Source organism: Scomber scombrus, chromosome 13 (assembly GCF_963691925.1).
Source record: "Scomber scombrus chromosome 13, fScoSco1.1, whole genome shotgun sequence".
NCBI classification, from domain to species: Eukaryota; Metazoa; Chordata; class Actinopteri; order Scombriformes; family Scombridae; genus Scomber; species Scomber scombrus.
In genome coordinates, this window is record NC_084982.1 from 29,705,625 (window position 1) to 29,713,780 (window position 8,156).

Consider the following 8,156-nt stretch of genomic DNA (forward strand, 5'->3'; position numbering starts at 1 on the left):
TGTGTGTGTGTGTGTGTGTGTGTGTGTGTGTGTGTGTGTGTGTGTGTGTGTGTGTGTGTGTGTGTGTGTGTGTGTGTGTGTGTGTGTGTGTGTGTGTGTGTGTGTTGCTTAAATTTCACGACCTGTGAGAGCAACACTGAGCACAAAAATAGAACCCCCCCCCCCCCCACTTGATGGTGATTAAACCAACTGCTGCAACCTTATCTGAGCTGTGGCTGTCCCGCTCCGCTGCAATTAATGGATGAGAGATGAAAGTGTATGAAATTATAGATGCATGCTTGAGAGGACGGCAATTATGAGAAACTGGAGGAAGGGGCTATTAATCGGAAAAATAATTGTGGTTTGAAGTTTCCTTGAAGTGCTTATTGTGTTCAAATCCCGTAAACATGAACTCTGCTCTGACAGTAATGCTTTTATTTTTAGAGAAAACAGCATCTTTGATTTCTCCCATTCAGACGACAGCAGCTTCACACAACACAAATAAACTAATGCTATGAAAATTCTCAAGTGATACTGTCGCTTTAGGTAATTAGGTATCAGGTGATTCTCCTTAATCATTCTGTGTCTTCCTAAATATATTTATTTATATGCTCTAAATGCTGCTGTGACACATCTGTTTGCAGGATAACTCAGATCAAAGTGCTGCAGAAATGCCAAAAACCACTTTCAGTTTCTGGAGAGAATCAACATGGAAATACAGATTTATTACACAGAACAGAGAAGTAATATTACATATACAGTGTCTTCTGTTAAACTATGCTTCATTTATACATTTTGGGTGTTAATTGGGGGCCTGTTTGATTGGAGATACATATTCGATATCTATTCTGGATGTTTGACTTGTCTATTAAATATATTAAATATACTCAAGTTTAAGAATGACATGACACATCAACCTAAAACATCCATTAAAGCAGCTATATCCAATATTTTTTTAATACCATGTGTTTAATGTGTTGTTTGAGAATCATGAGCTTCATCATGATGAGTTTCAGCTCATTGTTTAGCAGCTAAAACGTAACTGTTCTGATTCACTCTCAGTATAGTATAAAGCTGTTTTTTAAAAGCCATGGTAAATTTTGGGAAAGGATATGTGAGCATATCTGTGAGGTCTCAGGGACTCAAATTCCTCTTAGCCCAAGAGTGTTTGTTCTAGGCGAGGGTTCGATCCTACCAAAGGGAGATAAATACATAAAAAATTGGGTTCAAACTAGTCTTATGATAGGCAGACAGATTCTTCTCAGGAATTGGAAAACAGAGGGGGTGCCGCCTTTCCGAGAATGGACTGCAGAGATGGCAAGAGTTGCAGCTTTCGAAAAAATTTCATACAAACTGTCGGGAAGAATGAATGTGTATACTAAAAAGTGGGGCAAATACCTGACCTCTCTGGAGGACTACTGACCTGGGAGGTACCATGCGGGAGTGTTGAGCGTGGTGGTGGCTGTATAAATCTATGTGGGGAGAATACGCATATTTGAACTGTGTTCATGTCTGGACTGCTGCTGCAGAGGAAGCTTGATAGAGTCTACCAACGTATTTATTTATTTGTTATTTTTATCTTTTGTTTTTTGTTTTTTTTTTGCTTTCCCCTTGTTTTCTCTGCCTATTGCATACAATGTATTTGTGTTAATAACCAAGGGTGACTGTGTGGGTAGTGACAACAGGTTTGTCGGGTTAGGGGAGGGGGGGTTAAGTATTTGTGATAAGTATATTGCTCTGTAATGTTTTAAAAGAAATCAATAAAAACTGTTAATCACAACAACAGAAAAAGCCGTGGTACACCACACCGCTGCTGAACATAGTGGAGCATTTAGATATTTAGATAAAGTGAATATTGGACTTTACATTCAGCAGATGGACAGAAACAGGACTCCTAATGAATGATGATGTATTTTGACCTGTGTTGCAGGTGTATTCCTAACTTTTGTGAACACGGAGGTCGCTGTGTGCAGTCCTGGAGCTCCTTCTCCTGCGACTGTTCAGGGACCGGCTACTCTGGAGCAACTTGTCATAACTGTGAGGACTTTGTCTCTTTTTTTTTATTTCATGTGTTCAGGAGTCAGTTTTCCAGCTGAACATGAAGTGTGTTTATGTGTGTGTAATGATTCCTCCTGTTCATACTGACCATTAGAAGATCCCTTCATCATGTTTACAATGGAAGTGATGCAGGACTAAACCCACAGTCCTCCTTCTGTGGAAACATGGATTTAAGCTAAAATGAAGGAAGAAAGACACACAAGATTTAATATGAATTAAACATCCGTAGGTTAGTGAGAGATAAACTGGACCACCTTCACTGCTGAATCCTGCAGTAATGATATGTAAATGACTTGAGCAAGTAGCGTAAAGCAACAGGATGCCTCACCAGCACAGATTAACTCCCAAACTACCCGTTAACCCTTTACATACTGCTCATATTCTGACTCATCATTATCTCTACACCAATTCACATTCATAATTTCTCCATCAGTCATTAAGAAATGTTTGATTAAAAGTCATTCACAATCACTATTTTATGGTCCAGAACATTTTGTAGAATATGATGAATACATGTTTGAAGCTGATTTTCATATTTTGTTAATTAAAACAGGTTCAACTTTTACATTTGCATATTTAAAAATGTGTATTTACTGCACAGAAATTTAAAAAAAGAAAGATGCATTTTATGTCCATTTTTGTATACACATTAGGAAACGTCCAGCTGTATATGGTGTTTTTACTGCTCTCAAATGTATAAAATATGTCAAATTTGACCCTGAACAGTATGAAAGGGTTAAAGAAAGATAAAACAAGCAAAACTATCTAACAAGCATGACCTGTAAATGTAAAGTGTGTTAGAGTATGAGCTGAACTCACAGTGTCTGCTGCTTCCAGCCATCTATGAGTCTTCCTGCGAGGCCTACCAGCTGACTGGCAGCTCCTCGGGCTTCTACTCCATCGATCCAGACGGGAGCGGCCCCCTGGGGCCCGCACAGGTCTACTGCAACATGACAGGTGAGTTCACTGCAGTCCACCACGTTGTCACCTTTACTCTCTCAGAGCTCCGGCGGGACCAGAGCTCGGAGTAAAGAGTGGAGTCTCTCACAGATCAAACTGCATCGATCCGCAGCGCTGACACTTCACTGTGCTGAAGGAAATCATTACGCTGGCTCGATACGCTTCATCGCAGTGTAGAACTTCATCTGTGTGATGCTTTCTGTGAAGGTCCATGTGACTACACTGCAGAGTAATCATTCATAACATCAGACAGGAAACACGTTGTTAGATTCAGTGTGACAAACACATAATTATTAAATAAATCCACTCTGAAGTCAAATTATCACCATGTTTTCTCCAGTGTTGCAGTGATCCATACAGGAAGTGCCTACAGTTTACTCAGCTGGACTTTTCATGAATATGAAGAAATGCAGGCAAAAGAAACAGAGGTGACAGAAAGCTCACTGCATTATTTTCTTCAATCAGGCCGTAACCTTAAAACGTTACCGCCTATAAATCTGTGAAATGTCTCAGTGAGACGATATCCTCTCTTCTAAGGCAACTTTGTAAGTTTTGCAGATGTCACATGGACAAAACAAAAGACATATTTGTGTTGCATTTCATCTGATTTGATATTGTTTTTAACCGCTTGATAATCTATGAAACGGTCACTGTGTTTTTGTACAATGTGCCATTTAAATCTGTGCCTCTTTTGTAAATGTACATTTTCTGTTGTCTGTAAAACTGACATATTCCTGTGTGTGTGTGTGTGTGTGTGTGTGTGTGTGTGTGTGTGTGTGTGTGTGTGTGTGTGTGTGTGTGTGTGTGTGTGTGTGTGTGTGTGTGTGTGTGTGTGTGTGTGTGTGTGTGTGTGTGTGTGTGTGTGTGTGTGTGTGTGTGTGTGTGTGTGTGTGTGTGTGTGTACAGAGGGGAAAGTGTGGACGATAGTGAGCCACAACGTCACAGCTGCAGTCAGAGTTCAGGGCTCGTCTCTGCAGAAACCTCACGTCATGATGTTCAACTACAGCTCCTCGGCCCGTCAGCTGCGCGCCATCGTCACGGCGTCGGATCAGTGCCAGCAGGAAGTGGTCTACACCTGCAGGAAGTCCCGCCTCTTCAACACCAAAGGTAAGTCTTCGTTTACACCACATTTCCTCCTTCGTCCTGTTTGTGACCTTATGAACAAACAATCTTCCTGGTCTGGTTTTAACTTGACAGGCTCCATCCAATTGTCTCTCTGCACATTCATCTTGAATTGTCCCAAACACGGCACATTTGTTCCTTAATCATGAATCATTCATGAAATCCATGAATCCCTCTGCGCCACGTGAACACAAACAAACAAGTTCATTATCCAGCAGATCAAAGACAGACAGAGAACAAGCTGTTTAGTAGCTGTATGAACACTGTCTGATGTGCTCAGCTCTCGTCTTTGTTGCCAGACGTCTGCTGTGGAAAAAGGTCAGTGGCTGTCAGTTACTGCCTCATCTATTCACTGAACACGCACACATGAATTAATCCCTCAGTTTCACCTACAAACACACTGAACAGCAATTTCTAATTGATAATTGGACACAATTATATGGAGTTAATCTGAGTAATGGTGCTGATTTATTGGAGGTGTAAAGATGAGCAGAGAGTTCTTCAGATCAGTCGCTTCTCTGCAGACTTGTTTTAGGGGGGGGGGGGGGGGGGGGATACACCTTTTTTATTTAAAAATTTGACTATTTGTTTAAAAAAGACATTCAGTAAAAATAAGTTATAACGACATTAATTAAAAGCCAAATTAAATAAATGTGTTTTCAGCTCACATCTCTTCTGGCTTTGTGGAGATTATTCCATCATTTTGGAGCATTATTACAGAAAGCTTCCTGTTTTCTTATGGACATAATTGTGTATATTTAAAAACCTCAGCTGTGGATGATTTGAGATGTGGATGTGAGGGATTATAAAGACCAGTAAAAGAAGCTTAAAATCTATTGTAACAGACACTGGGAGCCAGTGAACTGAAGCTAAAACCGGAGTAATATGCTCACTTTTCCTTGTTCTTGTTAAAAGTTGAGCAGCACAATTTTGAACAAGTGACTGCTTTGGTAATCCGGTGAAAACAGCATTGCAGTCATCTTATCTGTTAGAAATGTGAAGTGTGAATAAGTTTTTCAGCGTTATGATGTACGGAGAACAAGTGTAGCTGACAGCTGTGATAAAACAAATGAAATGGAATAAAGTGAAATACAATATACATTGGGGGTTTTTTGTTTGTTTGTTTGTTCTTAAATTTATTGTTGTATATATATGTTATAATTGCACTTTAAGGTCCATTTTTATTTAGTTTTAATTGTAATTAAACATACAACCTCGTTATAGCTCCATAGGTCACATATAAGAAAACTATAAACCTCTTTTCTCCCCACTGTGGGATCAATACATTTATCTCATCTTCATTATTTGTATTTCCTGTTGAATGCTTTTTTTTGTGCCATAATTAAAGACAAGTCACTTGTTAACTGACAATAATGAAGCTTTTTCTTATTCTTTTTGTTTTGTTATTTGACAGTTGGTAATTTAGTGTCTCCAGTCTGAAACTAGAAGAAGCTGCACCTCCTGATCTAAACTATATTCAGTATTAGCAGATCAATGCTGCCCTCTGCTGGACAGAACCGGAGTGCAATCTACTGCCTTCCATGTGTTCTTCTGTAATGTGATTTGATATTGAAGGATTGTTGGAAGTGTAAAAATGAAGAATCAATCAATCTTTATTTGTATTTGGCAGAATACAAATAAAGATTGATTGATTGATTGAAGATGGACTTTTCTCCTTGTTGAAACAAGCATTAGAGAGATGTTGCATAAAGTATTGGTGAAATTTGGCTCTTTTGAATTTCTGGTGTTAAATATCAAAATAAGTTTTTATGAAGTTTTGTCTCATTTGTAGATGTAATGTATAAAGGAACAAACCTCACTGCAAGTAAATATTACTACAATTGTAGTCACATTTTGTAATGACATTTTTTTTTTTTTTAAGTTACGTGTTTTTCACTCATTTTTAATATGTGGTCATATGTTTCATTAGCTCTAGTGTATATATTGGATACCTCCAAAACTATATTTACCTGGGGGACCAAACCTGCCATTTCTTGTAACACTGAGCAGAAGTAAAACACTAGAACTGATGCATGGATGTGCCTAAAGGAGCTAGAAATAAAGAAATAAAGCTAAGACACATCACAAATATAGATCCAAATCTGACTTTACTCACAGACAAATAAATAAGTATTATGAGTGATGTAGTTAAAGTATTACAGTAAATCTGCATCTGAAAAGCAACTAAAGCTGTCAAATAAATGTAGTGGAGTAGAAAGTAAAAACCGAGGTTGGATCTGGATATGATTAAAAGTATGTTAAGGGCTTTGCAAACTAAGAACAATAACTATAACTTTAAACCTAATGATGTGAGCGTCCACACTATGAACTATAACGCAATATTTGTGCACAGCAGCAGCTCTGATGAAGAGTTTTTGGGACTCAGTGAGCACACAGCTACACACTGTATTAAATATGTAAAGTTACTGTGTTGTTTTAAAAGGTTTAATATAAACTCAGCCTAACTGAACCCAGTCTGAGTTAATATAGCGATCCAGTTCAGTTAAATCATTATTGGACCGTTAACCATTAACCTGACTCACTGGTTCAGGTTTAATATGTTTTATTGTGTTTCAATTAAAAGTAAAATTGAGAAAGTTTTTGAATATAAATATATATGTTTATAAATGAATAGCTGGTACATTCAAATAAACCAGTGTTTAATAGAAAAGCATGACCACCCCCAAAATAGACTAGCATGTGTGTTTATAGTGTATACAATCCTAAAATGTACACACAAACTTACATGTTTAGACTTTTTGCTGGTCTTTGATGTGTTGTGTTATCTCAGTGTAATGAAGACCTTGTTTCACTTCTCTGCTAGCGCTGGGCGATTAATCGAAAAATGATCGAAACCGACATTTAGAAACTCTAATGGACTTAATCTGGCTCATGTCAATTAATGGTGGTGTTCACTGTTGCCATGACAGCAAAGGTTGCATATCTTTAATGATCATTTGAACCCAAACCATGATCTTTACATAGTTCTAATCAAGTAAACTAGACATTAATCACAGCGTCACACCTTAAAACATCATTATCTTCCCTCCCTAAAGATCCTCGTGTGTGAGGGCAGCAGTGTAAAATACATAATTGTTCATCAAGGGTGGAGATAATCGTTCATTAATCGTAATCGAGGTTAAAAGTTCAATTAATGGTGATTTTTTTATTTTTGCCATAATCGCCCAGCCCTATCTCTGGTCTTTGGTTGCAGACGGCCGGCCGTTGTCCTGGTGGGTGGACCAGGGAGGAGAGCGACGGAGCTACTGGGGAGGCTTCCTGCCCGGAGTCCAGCAGTGTTCCTGCAGCCTGGAGGAGAACTGCATCGACATGAACTACTTCTGCAACTGTGACGCCGACACAGATGCAGTGTAGGAAATACACACAGTGTTGTCACATTGGACTGATGAAAAGAAGCCCAATTTTTACATATATCGGACAAGGCTGGATTAGGACCTGAAACTCATGCTCATTCCACCAGTTGATCATTTTTTTCTCAGACTCTTCAATACAAACTAACCACAGCACATTGTGGCCTGCTAACCAATCATCCACTCAATCAGTTATCAATCAATTTGTATTTACATAGCGCCAAATAACAACACAAGTTATCTCAAGGCACAGTCATCACTCATCACTATTAAATTGAAAAATAAAACAGTTAATTGTAAGACTTATTTTACTGGAAACAAAAGTTATTATAATTGGATAATGCTGCAGTCAGGTGGAAACTTTGTAACTCCGTATTTAGTTTTGGACATACTAGGTTTCTGACAGCAACGATAACTATCAACATCAAAAGAATCGATCAACCTTGTGACAAAAAAAATCTCCAGTCTCTGAGGGCCCCTTTCTGCCCAGGGGCCTCTTTCTACTCAGGGGCCCCTGGGTATTTGCCCAGATTGCCCGTATACTAGACCTGGACATGATATCAGATCTTATCACCTTTGGTCTTCTGTTTTATCAGTAATAATAAGGCAAACACAACACCACAGTTACAATAATGAAAAATGTAATACAATAGGAATCATCAAAAT

General features: G+C 38.5%; 1 protein-coding gene across 1 annotated transcript in view; it reads left to right on the forward strand.

Moving 5' to 3' along the window:
* The window catches only part of LOC133992667 (contactin-associated protein-like 5), an 80,010-nt gene that overhangs the window by 51,511 nt on the left and 20,343 nt on the right, over positions 1–8,156 (forward strand). Inside the window, exons 11-14 of the mRNA XM_062431353.1 lie at positions 1,910–2,016; positions 2,875–2,994; positions 3,904–4,104; positions 7,334–7,490. Of these exons, the coding sequence (XP_062287337.1) occupies positions 1,910–2,016; positions 2,875–2,994; positions 3,904–4,104; positions 7,334–7,490 (585 nt within the window). The remainder of the gene's footprint in view (positions 1–1,909; positions 2,017–2,874; positions 2,995–3,903; positions 4,105–7,333; positions 7,491–8,156) is intronic.